This window comes from Neopsephotus bourkii, unplaced genomic scaffold, assembly GCF_033783945.1.
Source record: "Neopsephotus bourkii isolate Nb327-2 ecotype Australia unplaced genomic scaffold, CSIRO-AGI_Nbou_v1 NB_107, whole genome shotgun sequence".
NCBI lineage: Eukaryota > Metazoa > Chordata > Aves > Psittaciformes > Psittacidae > Neopsephotus > Neopsephotus bourkii.
The window spans coordinates 11829891-11847910 of NW_026900624.1; the positions used below are offsets into that span (position 1 = coordinate 11829891).

Below are 18020 nucleotides of genomic sequence, written 5' to 3' on the forward strand. Positions count from 1 at the left end.
GCAGTATTGTTAACAGTTCTGTTAACACAAAACCTTTGATTAAAGTTATTTGTAGGCCAGCCCTCTTACATAAAAAACTCTTTTAAAAGTAATCTCCCTGGTTAATGCATGGATAATATTACAGTGTCTCAAATGTCCAGTCATCTTTTGAAAGCCTAATTTGCAGCAACTGTTCTCAGTTGGGGTTAATTTCTTGGACGACCTTCACCAGCTGACAGGTAGATATTGACATGAAAACAAAAAACATGTACTAGCTACTTGGTCGCCACCAGGTCTGTAACCTAAACACATTACTTAATACGATAAACTGCATTAACATATGACAAAGGACACCTTGGGGTACTTGTCAAGCTAAGTTGCAAGATGCACTCCATATGTGCTTTAAACATAAAAGGAGAGGTGGAATGGGAAGTGAGGGATAGAAAGGTGAATAAGTAGGTTGAAAGACAAGTGCATTTTATAACTACTGCCCCAAAACATACGCCTTAAGCCCTAAACAAAGCTATTGCAACTAATGCTGTCTTTCTCAATGTATACTTTAGGTAAATAGGTGGTCCTTCTCTTAAGGTCTCCTTTAAATTATAAAACCCTACTGTGACTACAATAGAAGTCATGCACTCACAAATGAGTACAGCTGTTGCCTTGTATATGAGTTGTGTATGTAGGTCCTGGGGGTGGGGAAGGTGAGGATGGAGGGGAGCGGTGTGTAGCCTCGTCACTGTTTTAACCTGCAAGCAGGAAAGCATCAGCCAGGGAAGGTCATGGAGCAGATGATCCTAAGTGAGACCGTAAAGCACGTGTGGGAAAACTGAAGGATAAGCTTCAGTCAGCACAGGCTCCTGAAGAACAGGTCCTGCTTGACCAACCTGATCTCCTTCTGTGACAAGGTGACCTGCCTGGCTGATGGGGAAAAGGCTGTGGATATTTTGTATTTGGACATAAATGAAGCATTTGACACTGTCTTCCACAGCATTCTCCTGGAGAAACTGGCTGCTCATGGCCTGGATAAGCGGTTCTTTGATGGGTTGGAAACTGGCTGGCTGCCCAGAATGGTGGAAAATGGCATCACATCTAGTTGGTGACCAATCACTAGTGGTGTCCCTTGGGGCTCGGTGTTAGGGCCAGTGTTGTTTAATATCTTCACTGATGATCTGCATGAGGGGATTGACTGCACCCCCAGTGAATTTGTGGACGACACCAAGTTGGGCAGGAGTGTTGATCAGCTGGATAAGAAGGCTCTGCAGAGGAATCTGGATAGGCCGGATAGATGGGCTGAGGCCAATGGTATGAGGTTCAACAAGGCAAAGTGCCAGGTCCTACATTTGGGCCCCATGTAACGCTCCAAGCTTGGGGAAGAGTGGCTGGAAAACTGCAGCGCAGAAAAGGACCTGGGGGTGCTGACTGACGGCTGCTGAACACAGAATCACAAAAGCCATCTTGTGCCCAGGCAGCCAAGAAGGTCAATGGGATCCTGGCCTGTATCAGCAGTAGCGTGAGTAGCAGTGCCTGGGCAGTGATCATCCCCTGTACTGGGCACTGGTGAGGCTGCACCTCATTGAGTTCTGGGCCCTGCACTACAAGAAAGACACTGAGGTGCTGGACTGGGCTCAGAAAAGGACAACAAAGCCAGTGAAGGGCCTGGAGCACAAGTGTTACGAGGAATGGCTGAGGGAACTGGGGGGTTTAGTCTGGAAAAGAGAAGGCTCAAGGGGTACCTTACCACTCTCTTCAACTACATGAAAGGAGGTTGTAGTGAGGTGGGGGTCAGTCTCTCCTCCCATGTAACAAGTGATAGAACAAGAGGATATGGCCTCAAGCTGTGCCAGGGGAGGCTTAGATTGGATATTAGGAAAAATTTCTTCACAGAGAGGGTAATCGGGTATTGGAACAGTTTGCCCAATAAAGTGGAAAGAGCCCCCTCAGTGATATGGTTTAGTGGTGGTCTTGGCAGCCCTGGGGTAATGGTTTGACTCAATGATCTTTTAGGTCTTTTCCAACCTGGATTTGATCCAGGATACCTTTGCATCAGGAGAGCAGATCAAAGGTTTTTAATGGCAGTATGCTTTTAGGGCTGGTTTATAGTTTAGCAAACTGTGGAATGTTGAGTAAAATAAGAAATGTACCATGGCACAGACTGAGAGAGTCTATGCTTAGATGTACAATAGACTGACTGTAGAGCTGGCTCCCTGCCCTCATCAGCTGTACAGTCTGTCTAGGCCACTGAGAAGCACTGAAAGTATTCTCCACCTCTGTAGACTGAACAAATTGACTTTAATCTTCCTATTATGATCTTGTGCACTGACACTGACTTAAAGGGATCAGAAGTATCCTTAAACCACCAGCTAAACTGGTATCCACTGTCCTCCTGGAATTGAAGTCACTTACTCCACCTGGTACCTAATGTATCTCGCATCTAGCTTGAATATGGGGGTACTGGGACAACTATTAAAAAAATAAAGCTGTATCCTTTTATTTCCATAGATTTTAACCTTAAACTAAGAAGTTTGTACAAACTGCACTTGTAAATCAACTGGAATGAAGACAGACACTCTCCCAAACTGCTTAGGATGAAATAGTGAGATTTCAGCAGAAACAGCCAAAGAAGAGAAGCCTCAAAAGGCTTCCACTTAGATCATGGCTCCACTGCTCCTTAGGTCCTTTAATAAAATAAAACATTAGAAAAACAACTTTGTAGCAAATTGTTTAACATTTCAGGGCATTTCACTGTAACAGCCCCTTCTTTAGGTTCTTCATGTGTTAAGGTACTCAAGTTTGTTCTTTTCGTATGTACTGTGCCTTGGTCTTCCTACACGTCTTTAGCTTTACAACTATACCAGTTATGAAAACCTGATCTACACAAGTGTTACTGAAAGCTTTCCATTAACATGTTTAAAAATTAAAGGATGGCATCTTTTTAAATGCTCAGTGTTGGTTTAACTGTATTATTTCAGTAAAGTTAATCTGAACACTGTCTTCAATAACAGCAAGTACACAAGTACCGAATGATTCTTAAACCCTGACCAGGCAAGAATCAAAAGCAGCATGAATGTAACTGAATGCACACACATACTATAACGACAGGGCAAAAATCCTATGGAATAACAACTCGGGTGTAGTGCACTGCTGATATCCCAACACTAAGCTCAACAGTTATGTACCAAACAATTAACAACCACAAGAAATTATGGGCATAATTTCTATCAAAACCAAAGTTCAAATCCTAGTGCATGGGTTTTGTAATCTTTGCAAGTATATCACTGAAGCTTTCAAAAAATGCACCTAAAGTTAAATAGAACAGCTTCAGTGAATGTTATAGCTCCTTTATCAGTTTACTCCAGATACATTTTTGTAGGTTTAGAATCCAAACTAAGACTTCCAAACACAAAGCAATCTGCACCACAAAACATAGACATACAGACATAATATGCACGAAGTCCCCCATTTTTGTTGTTGCTCTACAATCTTTACAAAAGATTAGTTTCATCATATGCATACTGTATTACAGGCATATTTCTACCACATGAATAAATACTTGTAATATATTAAAAAAATCAGAACATAAATCTTGCCTTTCAAAAATTACCAAGGTCCAGCATCTTTAAGGCTCACTAAGCAATTCAAATTTGTAATGGTATCTACATTTGAAAAATGCATTAATAAAGTTTACAGATCTTAAAAAACAGTTCAACAATCTCTCCTAACTGTTTAATAGCCTCCCTCCTCCATAAACGTATGCTAGCTTTTCTTTCATCTCTCCACACTTCCTGGTTTTTGTAACTGTCTTTACAAAAAGAACATCAAAAAAGACACAAACAATATTCAGTTCAGCTGCTTTCAAAGTCAAGAAAATTCTATTAAATACTCCGGGTAGATTTGGTTGGCATCAAAGATAACAAAGATCTTTGGGTTCCAGGTATTATCCACACAGCTGTCATACAAGTTCACAAAACTTCCATCTTTTGAAGGAGGCCTCATGTATTTTGAATCACCACTGATATAGTCACCAGTTAGTACACGAGCAAGAAACATGACTTTATCTGGTCTGTGCAGATGAGGCTGCAGATTCACACCATGAATTTGAAAAGTATCTCCATGCTTCATGTTCTCTTTGCAGAAATGACTGGAATATGATGCATCTCTTGCAAAATAAGTCCCTTTCAAAAAAACAGAAAAAAAAAGTCTGATTATAGTTATGATAGCTTAATTACTAGAGCATGAATATAGGTATTAGGATGATAAAAGATGTCTGTTCTCTTATGTTCATGAGCTCTCATGTTCATGGGCCCTCACCCTCCTCCTCCCTGCACTCCCCAAATCCTTAGATTACAGCAACATTACCAAATATTCCTAGTGGGAATGTTTTAGTAGAGAGACTGTCTTGTGATGAACGTTGCTTCCACTGCAGCGCTGCTGCACACACTCCCTGGACCTACTGGCCAGTTTTGGTAATTACATTCCTTACTGCATCCTAACTTTCTTAAAATACACTTGATGTAAAATCAGAGCTGTATTAAACAGCTTGTGAATAAACACAGTGTATCACAAAGAACTTAATACGGGAAACACTTCACAATGTTTAACTTTTGAGATTGCTGAACTGTCGTATCTGGCAAAAATACTTACCTTTTCCATATACAGCAGCATGTATCCCATTTATTCTCCAGTCAAAGTTATGAATACATATTGCTTCAACAAATTCATTACTGGTGCCATGAAATAACATCTGCTCATTAATAGTCGGAACACCTCTTTTCTTCTTTAGTTGAGCTTTTTTCCTACAGAGAACACATAATACGGCATTACAAACATCAGCACAATCGAATTAAGTTACTACTCTGAAAACATTATGGAGGGGACAGACCTAAAATACTCTGTACATTCCACTTTCACTAATCTAGATGACTCTAGTTTTTAACAGATGGTTCTGTTTTTAAAGTCATCAGAATTCTTAAGGGACATGTTTTACTTCTGGATGCTGTGGACTATTTTCATAAGTAATCCAAGATTAGGAAAAAGAAGTCTTTATACCAATTTTATCAACATTCTTCACCTGGCATTAGTTTCAGTACAGTAATTTTATGCAGATACATTTTAAAAGAAAGGCATTTTTCTCCCACTTTGTTCCCTCCACCTACTTAAATAGCATGGTTGGATGGCTAACAAATTTAGTGGATTATAAAGTATAACTACTCAGCCAAATCAGCAAAAATATTAAAAATAAAATTACCTGAATGTCAAGGTAAAATTACCTCAATGTGATCATTTCATAATAGTTTTCCAAATTTATCGTTCACATACATTCGAAGAGGTAGTATTCAATCCTTTGTGTATTGAAGGATTACATGTATATAAAACTTTTGAAAAACAAAAACCACCTTGTATTACAGGTGAAACCATACTGCAGTCCCATAGGCAGGCCATAGCACACCGTCAATTAAAAAACAGCTATATTTTCTATCAGTTTTTTATGCAACTTTCTCTCATCTGGGTTTTCCTAAGATCCATGAAGAAGTTGACTCTGAATGTGTCTAAATCACTCAGCTGTTCATAGTTATGATCCCTTGACTGTCCAGACAAAAACAAGTCAGAGTGCATCATAGCATTGTTCTTGTCTGTGTAGCTGAATTTTCTTCCTATACAACCTGTAGTGCATGAGGCATTGTGCTACATACTTAGGTTTATCAGGCACATACTTATCAAATTAAGCTATCTGCTTATAACAGGAGTGCACACTTGAAGTGGGAAAGCATTTGCAGGACCTACAGCTTAGACATAATCTGAAGAAGTCCCACCAACCAGGTGCAGGGAAAGAGGTAGCAAGGATTCTTTATCATATTAATAGCATTATATTGCAATTATGCATTATTTATAAATAAGTACATTTCACAGAAGTAGAAATCTTACAGTACTTAGATCGAAAGAAATGTTTATTCTGCTTTGTTGTTCACCTTTTTTTCCCCTCCTCCATATTGCAAACTAAAATACCTATGTTTTGGCAACTTTTTTTTTCTTTTTTTTTTGCGTATGCGTCCTTTTTTCCCCCTACAACTTCTTTCGAAACCAGATGAACATCAGTAGAATCTCAAGGGCATCTCGGAGGTTTCACCAATAATCTCATTTGTGATGTTTTGTGTCGGAGGCAGAGAGGTTCCAGGCATTCAAGTTCTGCCATATTAGCAATTCAACAAAATCTGGAAGCTAAGATTCCCTGCACACACTACGTGTGTGAGGCAACACCTCTGAGCTAACAGCTAACAATGCTGAATATCTGAAATTTTTCAGTCAGCAGCCCTCTATTGTTGGCTGTTAATCTCTAACAATGTATAAAGGTAGCCAAGAATAACTTCTCCTGTAATAGAGGAACAGAATAAACTTATACGTAAGTATAACAGAATAAACTTATATGTAGTAAAATACAACCAGCTGTTCTAACTTGCTGACACATAGAGAATAAGGAATGTCTGCCTAATGGGGGAAGAAAAATCAAGGGATTGATAATAACTAAGGAGGCAGTAAATAAGACCAAGGATGCCAGCCTTCAAGACAGCAGACACTGGAACAGAATAAAAGCAAGGACATACCAACTGTTAACTCAGCACTAGGACCTTGTGGGCATGTGCAAGCACTGGGGTCAATCAGTAAACACAGTGAGGAAGACTAGTGGGGACCACCAGACTGCCAATCAGCAAGAAAGCACATGTATATTAGAATGCATATCTTGTCATTCCTGAAATATCATGAATATGTAAATAAATCAATGAGAAATGTGTAAATATGCATGAGTATGCTAATTATATAGTCACTACCAGTAAGTATTAGGCATGCTCACCTTTCCAAAATAATTTGCATGTGCACCCAGAGCTGCAGTAAAGAATGCCTGCTTTCTAAAACTCCAAATTGAGTCTTCGTTTCTTCGACTGACTCTTTCTGGTAACAGAATCACAGAATCATTAGGGTTGGAAAGGATCTTAAAGATCACCTAGTTCCAACCCCCTGCCATGGGCAGGGACAGCTCCCACTAGACCAGGTTGTTCCAAGGCCCCTCCAACCTGGTCCTGAACACTGCCAGGGGTGGGGCAGCTACAGCTTCTCTGGGCAACCTGTGCCAGTGCCTCAGCACCCTCACAGGAAAGAATTTCTGCCTAATATCTAACCTAAATCTCCCCTGATTAAGTTTGAACCCATTACCTCTTGTCCGAGCACTAAAGTCCCTGATGAAGAGTTCCTCTCCAGCACGCATACCTACAGCCCCCCTTCAGATACTGGAAGGCTGCTATGAGGTCTCCACGCAGCTTCTCCAGACTGAACAGCCTCAAATTTCTCACCGTCTTTGTATGGGAGCTGCTCCAGCCCCCTTATCGTCTTTATGGCCCTTGCTCTGGACTTGCTCCAACAGTTCTATGTCCTTCTTATGATGGGGATACCAGAGCTGAACACAATACTGCAAGTGGGGTCTCACAAGAGCAGAGTAAAGGGGCAGGATCACCTCCTTCAACCTGCTTGGTCACGCTCCTTTTGATGCAGCCCAGGACACAGCTGGCTTTCTGGGCTGCGAGCGCACACTGCAGCCAGCTCATGTTCAGTTTCTTATTGACCAACACCCCCAAGCCCTCCTCAGGCTGCTCTGAATCACTTCTCCGCCAACCCGTAGCTGTGCCTGGGACTGCCCCAACCCATGTGTAGGAATTGACTTGGCTTTTTACTGTTCTGGAACAGAACTCAAGGAGTCTAGCTATTCTAAAAAAAAGTCTTAGCACTTCCCACCAGCAGTGGCAAGCTAATCCAGTAAAACAAAATTAAGTTGATCCACGAGTCAGATCTCTCATTCAGCCAGTTTGACCAATACCTCTAGGTCCTTTTCCATGAGCAGCTTTCTAGCCACTCTTCCCCAAGCCTGTAGCACTGCATGAGGCTGTTGTTGCCCAAGTACAGGACCAGGCACTTTGCCATGTTGAACCTCATGTAGTTGGGCTCAGCCATTAATCCAGCCTGTCCAGATCCCTTTGTAGAGCCTTCCTATTCTCAAGCAGATCAATACCCTTGCCCAACTAGGTGTTGTCTCCAAACCTACTGAGAGGGCATTCGAAACCCTAGTCCAAGTCATCAGTAAAGACAGTAAACAGAATTCACCCCAGTACTGATCCACTTGTGACCAGCCACCAACTGGATTTAACCCCATTCACCACAACTCTCTGGACTCAGCCACCCAGCCAGTTTTCTACTCAGTGAAATATACACCCATCCAAGCCATGAATAGCCAGTTTCTACAGAATACTGTGGAAAACACTGTCAAAAGCTTCACTAAAGTTGAGGCAGAGAACATCCAGGTCTGTCTCATCCATTAAACAGGTTACCTTGTCCCAGGAGATCAAGTTCATTAAACAGGACCTGCCTTTCATAAACCAGTGCTGACTGTGGCTGATCATCTGGTTGTCCTGTACATGCCACATGATGGTGCTCAAGATCTGCTCCATAACCTTCCCCCGCACCAAGGTCTAAGAGGCCTGTAGTTCCCTGGATCCTCCTTCCAGCCCTTTCTGTAGATAGGCACCACATTTGCTGACTTGCAGTAAACTGCAACCTCCCCAGTTAGCCAGGACTGATTATAAATGATTGCTCAGTGAGCACTTCCACCTGTACCCTTTGGTGGATCCCATCCACTTCCTTCTGTGCCCTTTGGTGGATCCTAGATGGCCCCCCAGACTTGTGTATGCCTAAGTGTAGCAGCTCACTGATCATTTCCTCTTGAATTATGGGGGCTTCATTCCACTCCTTGTCCCTGTCTTCAAGCTGGGTGCCCTGAGAACAACTGGTCTTACTAAGGCATTAAGTACCCAAGCCTTTTCCTCATCCTTTATCATTGTATTTCCCCCCAGTATTCAACAAAGGACAGAAATTCTCCTTAGCCCTCCTTTTTTTGTTAATGTATTTAAAAAACATTTTTTATTGTCTTTTATGGCAGTAGCCAGATTAAGTTCTAGTGGGGCTTTGCCCTTTCTAATTTTCTTCCTGCATAACCTCATGACATCCTTGTAGTTCTCCTGAGTTGCCTGTCACTTCTTCCAAAGATCATAAATTCTCTTTTTCTTTCTGAGTTCCAGCCAAAGCTCTCTTCAGCCACACCACTCATCTTTCCCATCATCTCATCTTGTGGGCACATAGGGATGGTGTGCTCCTGTGCCTTTAAGATTTCCTTTTTGCAGAATGTCCAGCCTTCCTGGACTCCTTTGCCATTCAGGACTACCTCCCAAGGGACTCTTTCAACCAGTCTCTTAAACAGGCCATAGTCTGCCCTCCAGAAGTCCAAGGTAGAGGAAGTTCTGTTGAGCCCCCTCATTACTTCCCCAAAAATCAAAAACTCAATTAAGAGTAGGCTAACTCTCTTAACCAAGAACTTAATTTCCTTATGCATTTTCATGATACACCTTTAAAGTAACAATAAATTAGATATCTTTCAAAAATTCGTATTTATATAAACTTTTAATATACATCTGCCTAAGTTATTTCCTCACTGTTTAACTTAGTTCAGTTGGTTTTAAGAGTATAATACATCTTTAAAACAGATTGTGATATGAACTCCTTCTCGGATGCCACACAAATAAAACTTTTGTCAAATATGACTGCTTAAGATTGATACCTAAGTGGAAGCAAAACTCAGCACTTCCTACTTCTTCCAGGCTAGCACAATATATAAAGGGGGAAAAGCAGAGAACTTAGAAAAAGCTTTTGTAGCACATTAAAGAAAGAACGTGAAAATGTGCTAATTGGACACTTAATTTTGTCCTTGGTTTCATGAAAGTTAAAAATTTAACAAGCCAGAAATATTTATTTGCCTTGTTCACTAAAAATTACAGTTATACAAGCCTGTCAAATAATTATTTTACAAAATGCATTGTTAAGTATCATAGGCATCTACCACATGGACATCCTGAACATCTTTAATGCATCAGTCTTGTCTGTGCTACCTCTACACCTAACACGTTTCTACAAGTATTACATTTCTGCACCTGCAGAAGCTGTAGTCTTGAAAATGGAATTGTGAATACAGAGGAATGATAAATAAGAAAATTTAAAAAATCTTAAGTTACACATATTTTCATTAATAATAAAAGCAATGAAACATATTTCTGCTGCATGCCTTCAAGATTTGCTCCATTAACAATACTAAGACTGTTGGTTTTAGAAATAATCTCACCTGCAAAAAAACTCCCACAAGTCTAGATTTTGTATTCTCTTAATTCTTTTAATTCGGTGGCTATCCATTGTTTTTCCAAAGAGACTAGAAACTTCATTATATTCATTTGTTTTCTTTTGCAATGGAATAAGCTGGAAAAAAAGAGGTTAGTACAATTTAAATTCAATGCATTATTTCATTATCATGTATTTTTCACCAACTTCCGTACCAACTCTTACCTGATATGGCTCATCGGTATTTACATTCTCCCAGTGTGAAGGCATAGGGATAGCCTCATTTTCACAGATGAAACTTCAAACAAAACAAAACAAAGCAAAAATACATCACTTCAAAGCCATGACACATTTTCTTCCTGTCAAACTCTTGCTCAAACCCAAAACCTTACACAAAACTACTTAGCTGAAACAAAGGCTGCTGTCAGCAGGTAAGGTTAAAGGCAAGAAATCTTATTTTGTGTTCAAATTCTGGCTTAGCTTATTGTAAGTAAACCACCATAATGAGCAGCTTTAATACATCATCTACAGCAAAAGATAAGAAAATAAATTGGAAGAGATGGTCAGAAAGTTCTGCAACCAACCAACAAATCCCACCCTTCAAAAAAATACAAAAAACAACAACCCCTCCAAAAAAAAAAAAAAAAAAAAAAAAACCCATGCTCAAAAAAAACCAAACCAAAACCAAACCAAATCAAACCAATAAGAAAAAAAAAAAAAAAAAACAAAACAAAAGGAAAAATGTGTTTTAAGCATATGCACCATATACATAGCAGCTTTTAAGCCTTAAAGCCAGGACTAAAAGAAGCAATCTTCTGAAAGAACAGTGTTATACCACGGAAAGAGAGTACTGAATGCAGTTATTTGAGAAACAGAAACCCAAAAGTGACTTGCCACATTATTGCATACACTCTTCACCAAATAGCCATCAAAACACATCTGACACTTCAAAAAAAGACCCATGCCTTCTTGAAAGTCAATGTAAAAGGTTACTGTTACATTTCCCACTAGAAGTAACAATTTTCTCTCTGAAAATACCACACTAAAATTCAGAACTAAAATTATTTCTAAAGAAACTAGCTAGAGAAAAAAAACCACATATTCCATATAGTCATTTTTACCTGTGGTGGTGTCACAGATCAATTTAGAGTTTATTGAGTATCAGATTTACATCAGCACAGCTTTACATCTAATGACTTATCAGATGGTAAGAAACTTACAATCTACTGCAATTAGACCCATAAAACAATCTGGTTGTTATGATGCAAAATTCTTGTAATTTCAAAACATTTTAGGGTAAATTATTAAAACATACAGGCACGAAAATATAACTATATTTTTTGCTGTTAAATACTACTAAGAAGTCATTATTAAAATGGAACAAACTACTAAGCATTTTGCTCCTGTTTCTCCACAACAGTTGTGATTCAACAGGTATTTACAGGGACTCCAATGGCTAGATTTAGGCACAGCTTTAAGTACCTTGCTAAGTTATCAGTATTCAGTATGCCTTGCCTCTCCCACTGCAAGTTCCTTAATTTCTCCAGAGGTAAAAAAACAACAATAAAAAACCCAACACCCTGAAAATTCTTTTGGCCTTCTTCTCTGAAATGTCTTCCTTCTTCACTTGCCTAGCTCTCCCACCTTGGTTCACCTTTCAAATTGCTTGATGTGAGAAGTAAATAAACAACAAATATATTTTTGTTTCATTTTACTTAGAAGAATCACAAATAAAATAAAATTAAGGCATCTTCTTTTTATTTCCTTACCTGAAAGTACTGATAGAAAAGGGAGCTCGCTTTATTGGACGTTGCTTAAGGGTAGTTAGGTTGGTTTGCTTCATCGCTAAGCATAAAACAAGAGTTAGGATGAAAGTTTCTGGAATTCATGTATAGCATATGAAACACGTAAGTGTAATCTTAAAAATAACAATACTACACCCAAAGTTGCTTGACAGGAAATCTCATTTCAACAATTAACAAATGAGCATTTTTGATAAACATTTCTACATACTAGCTTTAGAATCATTTACACAAGTTGGCAAAACGCACAAATATTACAGAAAAGGTTTACTGTTAAAATACCCATCTAACATTCAGCCCCACTGAATCACTGGTAAAACTTCCACTGGCTTTAATACAACCAGGATGACAAAGCATGTTACTACTGCCCTTATAAGACATCATGACCTAAAAATAGGAACATAAAAACAGTTCTTTAGCATTTGTACTTAGTGTTTTTATTCCAGATGCAAAACAAAGAGTTTTTTTTTTAAACAGACATTTCAACACAGGTAAACACAAAACTCACTGTATTGTTACATACTACTTTAACTCCCAGTACATTGCTGTTTTACCCACTACCCACTTTCTATATTTGTAATACTATGATTTTCTTTGTCTTGGAAGAGGCTTATATTTAAGCATATAGCTGTTTCATAATTTAATCAGAAAATAAACAATCTACGAATGGAAAAGCTAAAAAGAAAAACTCAACCAAAACAAAAAACCCCACCCCAACCTCAAACCCCAGAGTACAGGTCAAATTATAGTTAACATAACCGAGATCTTTTCGATCTACTACAGTTTTCAAGCTTACAAGCAGTTGCACATTAAAGAAAAAATGTTCAAATCCCCAGTCCCACAGATGTATGGCAAGGTAAGTAAGAGCAACATGATGGGAGTGCTACTAAACAAGACATGCTACTTTATTAATACACTACATTACAAAATTGTAACAGGGCAGTTGCTTCTAAAAACTACTACGTACTTTACAGTAAAGACAACATTTCCAATCACAAGAATCACAAGTTTTTGCATTAGGTACGAGGACATTAATTTGGTGAATGAACAAATAAACTGGTGTATCTGGCATTTTCTATTATTTAAATTTACTCTATGAAAAGATACACACCTGAAAAGTCTAGCGTGTAGTTAAATTTTGCAGTAGTAAAACAAACAGAACCATGTGGGTTTGTTCGGAAGCTCCTTTCAATATCTTCACTGCTAACAGAGCAATGACTGTTTGAATCAGTCTTCAAAATAAATGAAAAAGCACATTTAGACAAACAGCAATAGGTAGTTTGATGCATGGAATGCATCACAGCTAATGTAACTTCATAGGTATTTACCTGAAACATATGCCATTTACCACACTCAGCCAAATAAAACCAGCCCCACTGAGTATCAGAGGTGTCCATCTCTTCAACTGAATTTTCCATCTTTGGAAAAAAAATCTTTTATTGTTCTTTGAAGCATTTCCTGAAACATTCACACACAAACAAAAGAAAAGTTTTGATAGGATTTAAAAACTGCATTATTTGAGAGATTTATTTAAAAAAATAAAATAAAGTGAATTTGCAATCTTAAAAAAACAAACAAAAACAGCAGGTGGAAGGCAGATTTGCTTTCTCTTTGTCAGAGAAAAATTCTCAGTTTGCTACTTATCCGGTATGATTGTTTAAGTTAGTTAAACATTTTCAAAGCTCTCTCAAACATCTAAGTGTGCCAGTAAAGGCAAGAGCTATAGGTTCTAAATGATCAGAGAGGTGCTAAATGCCACACTGATGAACATATGAGCAAGGCCATTTCTATATACAACATACATACCACCCACAAATGAGGTGTTGGGGTTACACCTTGATGAAAACATTTACTAGGAACTCAGCAACAGTGAACAAATCAGCGGATATCAGAAGTTGTTAGGAAAAACACAACCAACCAAGCAAAAAAAACTAACACAAAGAATGTAATTATTTAACTGTTCGAGTCCACAGTTCCTCAACTGCATGCAGGTTTGTTTCTCCCTAATGCACCCTCTTAAAAATGATACAATAAAATTACCAGTACTCTGTAATTGTAACTACGGAGAAGGTTCACACCAAAAGCCAGAATGGCTTCCACGCTGCATTCCAGAAGCAATTACTACCATAGTTGGGGTTTCCGCAGGATGGAAGACAGGACTGAGGAAAGGATATAGCAGAGGTCTACAAAACCATGACAAAACCGAACAGGGAATAACAAATCACATTTTCTTCCAATATAAGAAGGAGACACCTATCAAATGTTGCAAGTGTTAAATTAATAAGTGAAAGAGAGAAACTTTTTCATAAAACTGATGGCAACCTATAGAATTTCTTTTCATAGTACGCTGTGGATGCTTCAAACTTACAGCAGTTTAAAAAGCAGCTAGATGAGTTCAAGCCTACCAAAAGCTGGAACACCTCCAGAAGGACAGTCCCTGACAGATTTCAACTCCTTCATTTATCAATAAAATCCTGAAAACTCTTGAAGTACTTGACTCTACTTGCACGTATCTCTTGTCAACTTTGACTGTCACATATCCCCCCCCCCCAAGCAAAAATTCTAAGTAGGCTGAGAGGAATCTTTCAGAACAAGATGCTTGCCCCGCTCCCAGAAAAGATCAGCAATGCATCCACTCTAACTGCTTGACCAAGACCGGCACTCAGGATTCCCAACTATTTCTTCAACTTAACTTTTGCTTCTGAGAAGTGGAACAACATGCTCCAGCCCAAATAAGTCAAATAATGTCCGGTTAATACCTCAAATGCTTCATTAATTGTTTCCTGGACACTTCAACCCAGAAAAAAAAGTAGAGAGACTTGAGGAAGGCAAATTCTGGAGACTAGAGGTTGGCACCAGGGGGCCAGTGCTACTGGGGCAGCAGTTGAGAGCAAAAGGCCCTTCTAGCCGCACCTTTCCCTCTTACTTTTAACAAACTAGCCCTGTGTGTTTGTTTGAAAAACAACCCCAGAAACCTCTTCGTGGCAACAGCTAGAGACTGTATTCTAATCATCAAAACTCCAAAGCACTACAAAAATCTAGTTGTTTAGAAAACAGTGAAATCAGAAGTGAACTTCCACAACATCTCTGAATTGCAGAATCTGAGGGCAAACCTACTTTAGTACAAATGGAACCCTACACAATTCTACACACATGGATAGCTCCCTGACATTCAAACAGAACTACAATAAAGGGACATCAGCTACATGGAAACGTATTTTGAAAGAGGTAAGAAACCTCTTACTTCAGATAACATCTGTCCAACATCTTTTTTATTCATCACAGCAATACAAAGTCACTTGTCAAAGTCAAAACACATTTGCTAGGTGTTAAAGCATAACTGGCCAACAACTTTTGATAATAATCTTTCACCTTCAACTTGATTCTTCCTCTCCAATGAGTATTTGGCTATGTTCTCTCCTACAGAGAGAAGGCAGAGGTAGTCTACGCTTGCTTTTTTTTTTAAGCTACAAGAAAAGCAAATCAGGTTTTGTAGGTAACATTTTGCGACCTCATGTTCCCACTGAAACCTCAGCTCCATTGCAATGTTAGTTCAGGGCCTTGAATTTGATGAATCAAATCAGTAATGCCTTTTGAACAAGTTACAAACTGAGAGGGCAAGTTTATCTGTGCCCTGACAACACACTTATATTTCTCTGGGGACAACACAGCCTCCAGAATAAACCAGTTACTAAAGAGACAGTTATTTCCGTATTTCAAAAATGTTTCACTCAATTCACATGTATTGCCCTAGTCACAAATCCTAGGGTAAGCAGGTAAATTCCAGGACACTTAGAAGTATGAAAGAATGACCCAAAGGCATGAACATGTAAAGTGATAAAAATAAGAGAGTTGTTCTCAAAGGTGATGCAAATTCAAAATTTCTCAACTTTTCACTGAATTTAAAAATCAAACCCACAATATTTATAAGAAGCTTTTCTTGTTTTGGTTTGGTTTTTTTGTGTTTTTGTTTGTCTGTTTGGGGGGGGATGAATGAATGCAGAGCGAGTAGAAAAATCTCAGTGGGTTTATCTGGATGTCAGGATGTCAACTATCAAAGATGCAGCAATCAGAATTTTATTAGCAATGATTTTACTAACAGAAGGCCTCTCAACTCCCATTATCAGGACTGTTTCTACTAGTCTGTCTAGGAGTTACCAGAGCAGCTCAAATTAAACACAATTACTCTGACAGCAAAAACATCCTCCTAAACAGAACAAATGTTTGTTACATGTTGTACCACGACTGAATGGCTTTACTATTACTGGTAATGCGTTGCCTCATTTTTCCATAAGTACTTTGAAGCTTGACTAATAAACATGCTTTATAGTGCACAGAATCACAGAATGGTTTGGGGTGGACCTTAAAGATCATCTTGTTCCAATCCACCTACCATGAGCAGGGACACCTTCCCCTAGACCAGGCTGCTCCAAGGCCCATCCAACCTGGCCTTGAACACTGCCAGGGATGGGGCAGCCAGAGTTTCTCTGGGCAACCTGTGCCAGTGCCTTAGCACCCCCATAGCAAAAAAAAAAACAGAAGCATTCTAATGGTATACTTTGCTTACTTTCTTGTGCTGTGTACTTCCTCTTGGCAGACTGGGCTTTGTTGCTGAGACCCTTTTGCCAGCAAACATCAACTTTGTAAAGTTCCCTGCTGGAAACACTAGCATTTCTAAGGGACTCTTGTCTCTTCCTCAGAGAACAAGGCATCTGAGCGGGAGGGCTGGCTGAGATAAACGTGCAGGAAAGTAGGGGAAAAGAGGAAGAGCATTAACACTAGTACTGGACACAACCTTAGACGACAATACCGTCTGCAACTGTATCACTACTTACCCTCTTTGTGCTGAAGGGGGCCACGGTTGCAGTCACCCCCTCTATCGACCCCCTCCAGAGCTGATCCCATTTGAGTTCAGGGACACGGCGGGGAGGTCAGTCTAATCACTGCACCAGCACCTCTCCATTTGGGCCGTAGGCGTCCCCAGAAGATGGTGGCCTACGCCTCCCACCCCCTTCCCCAACCTGGCAGCTCTCTCGCCGGCGGAGATGAGAAGGGATGGGAGGGGATAGGAGAGGAAGGAAGCGGAAGGGAAGCGGCCTGCTGGGCGCACGTAATACGGAGACGGGCTGAGGAGGAAAAAGAGGAAAGGAGCGACCGTTTCCCCTGTCCCCCTCCCGCCCGCACTCACCGCATCGGCCGCCCACCCCCAGCTCGCTCCCCACACACCTCCCGGAGAGCAAGCTGAAGGGGGCGGGGAGTGTGTGTGGCAACGGGAAGCGCACGGGTCGCGTCAGCGCTCGGCCTCCGGGCGCTTCCGTTATCGATGGCAAAAGGGGCGGGACACCAGCTGAACCGGTGGCACTCGATAGGCTCGTGAGAGAGCGGGACGAGGCTTGGGGTGCCAGTGAGCAGCGGAGTAGGAGGTGCTGGAGAGGGGGTGCGGGTTGTGTTGTGCCAGGGGACCCGCCGGCCCACCTCTGTGGCATCTGGCGGCTCTGTGGCTGTGACTGCTTCCTGACAGCCTCTTGGGCTTGGCTCGGGCTCTGGCAGTCTTGTCGGTGGTGCACGGCGTAGGTAGCGTTTTTGCAATGAAAGGCTGTGGTGAAGCACCCCTCACTGCTCTGTACCCCCCAGTGATTTTTAGTTCTTCTGATTGCTGGATGTTCTTCTGGGTAGCAGTGGATTTTACCAAGGAATTTTTACAACCCATAGTTTACCAGTGAAATAAACACGTACTTGAGCCGGTCTATGCATTTAATTCTGTACACATAAGATTTTAAAGATCTGATACCATGTTAGTGTCAGGCACGGCAGCAGAAGTGATTGACTATTCTTAACAGTCATGAGGTATGATTACCTAATGCGAAGAGGGAATAAGAACTGCAGCCTTTTGGAGGCATTCATCAGCTGGGCCTTTGGGGCCTGCACGCAGCTTCGTGCTGCAACTGAGATCTAGAAGCAGCAGCAGCTCTAGGACTGCTTAGCAAGAGAGGTAATGGTCATGAGTGCAGCTCACCCCAGACTTTTGGT

The 18020-nt window shown here is 40.4% G+C and overlaps 1 protein-coding gene across 6 annotated transcripts; it reads right to left on the reverse strand.

Annotated features, from left to right (window-relative positions):
* Positions 1–3818: 3818 nt before the first annotated feature.
* Positions 3819–17336, reverse strand: PARP11 (poly(ADP-ribose) polymerase family member 11). 6 transcript variants are annotated; one of them, XM_061360762.1, is made up of 8 exons: positions 17179–17336; positions 13319–13448; positions 13102–13222; positions 11958–12033; positions 10414–10486; positions 10196–10326; positions 4624–4775; positions 3819–4154 (listed from the first exon to the last, which is right to left on the reverse strand). In XM_061360762.1, the coding sequence occupies exons 2-8, from the start codon at positions 13406–13408 to the stop codon at positions 3841–3843; spliced, it is 957 nt and encodes a 318-aa protein (XP_061216746.1). In that variant the 5' UTR covers positions 13409–13448; positions 17179–17336; the 3' UTR covers positions 3819–3840. The 6 variants fall into 6 exon arrangements, with proteins under 6 accessions (XP_061216746.1, XP_061216764.1, XP_061216755.1 ...); XM_061360780.1 differs by having other exon boundaries at positions 13319–13408; positions 17179–17333; XM_061360771.1 differs by lacking the exon at positions 17179–17336 and adding an exon at positions 16826–17172.
* Positions 17337–18020: the final 684 nt, after the last annotated feature.